Source organism: Rana temporaria, chromosome 4, assembly GCF_905171775.1.
Source record: "Rana temporaria chromosome 4, aRanTem1.1, whole genome shotgun sequence".
Lineage (NCBI taxonomy): Eukaryota > Metazoa > Chordata > Amphibia > Anura > Ranidae > Rana > Rana temporaria.
The window spans coordinates 33,485,500-33,486,156 of NC_053492.1; the positions used below are offsets into that span (position 1 = coordinate 33,485,500).

At 39.4% G+C, this 657-nt stretch overlaps 1 protein-coding gene across 1 annotated transcript in view; it reads right to left on the reverse strand.

Annotated features, from left to right (window-relative positions):
• Nucleotides 1-214: 214 nt before the first annotated feature.
• LOC120935281 (lysozyme C-1-like) overlaps nucleotides 215-657 on the reverse strand; it is an 18,270-nt gene continuing 17,827 nt past the window's right edge. The window contains exon 4 of the mRNA XM_040347425.1: nucleotides 215-388. Coding sequence (XP_040203359.1) covers nucleotides 322-388 — 67 coding nt within the window. The 3' untranslated portion in view covers nucleotides 215-321. The remainder of the gene's footprint in view (nucleotides 389-657) is intronic.

A 657-nucleotide genomic window follows, 5' to 3' on the forward strand; every position in this document is an offset into this window, starting at 1 on the left:
CCAGCCGAGCCATTCTGACGACGTATATCATCGTGCGGCGGTCCTTAATGGTTAAGTAATAAAATCGTATTTGCCAAACATGAACAAGCCCATAGCATAAATGTAAAAATTGCTCTGACCCGTGGTGGGTGTACAGGTGTGAGAGGGGGCGTGGTTAATCTCATATCTGTAATATAATAAATATACAGGGACAGACTTATTATTTGTTGAGGCGTTTGTTTATTGAAGAATCATATACACCTCAGCACGATGTAGTCTGGTTTACTAGATAAATGAAGTGGATGATCAGAATAGTAACAGGTAACATCTAATATATCTTCTTTAGGGTTTGCATCCCTCTATATATTGCTTGTGGTTCTTCCCTTTGCAACGATTGTTCCAACCCGGCCTGCAACAGAAGACAACATAATCAGTGGCGGCTGGTGCTCCATTTTTTTAGGGGGGCGCAAGCAAAATCACAAACACCCCCCCCCCCAACGTCACTCACCCGTGATTGGGCTTACAGACAGACGGACAGAGATATAGATAGATAGATAGATAGATAGATAGATAGATAGATATAGATAGATATAGATATAGAGATAGATATAGAGATAGATATAGAGATATAGATAGATAGATAGATAGATAGATAGATAGATAGATAGATAGATAGAT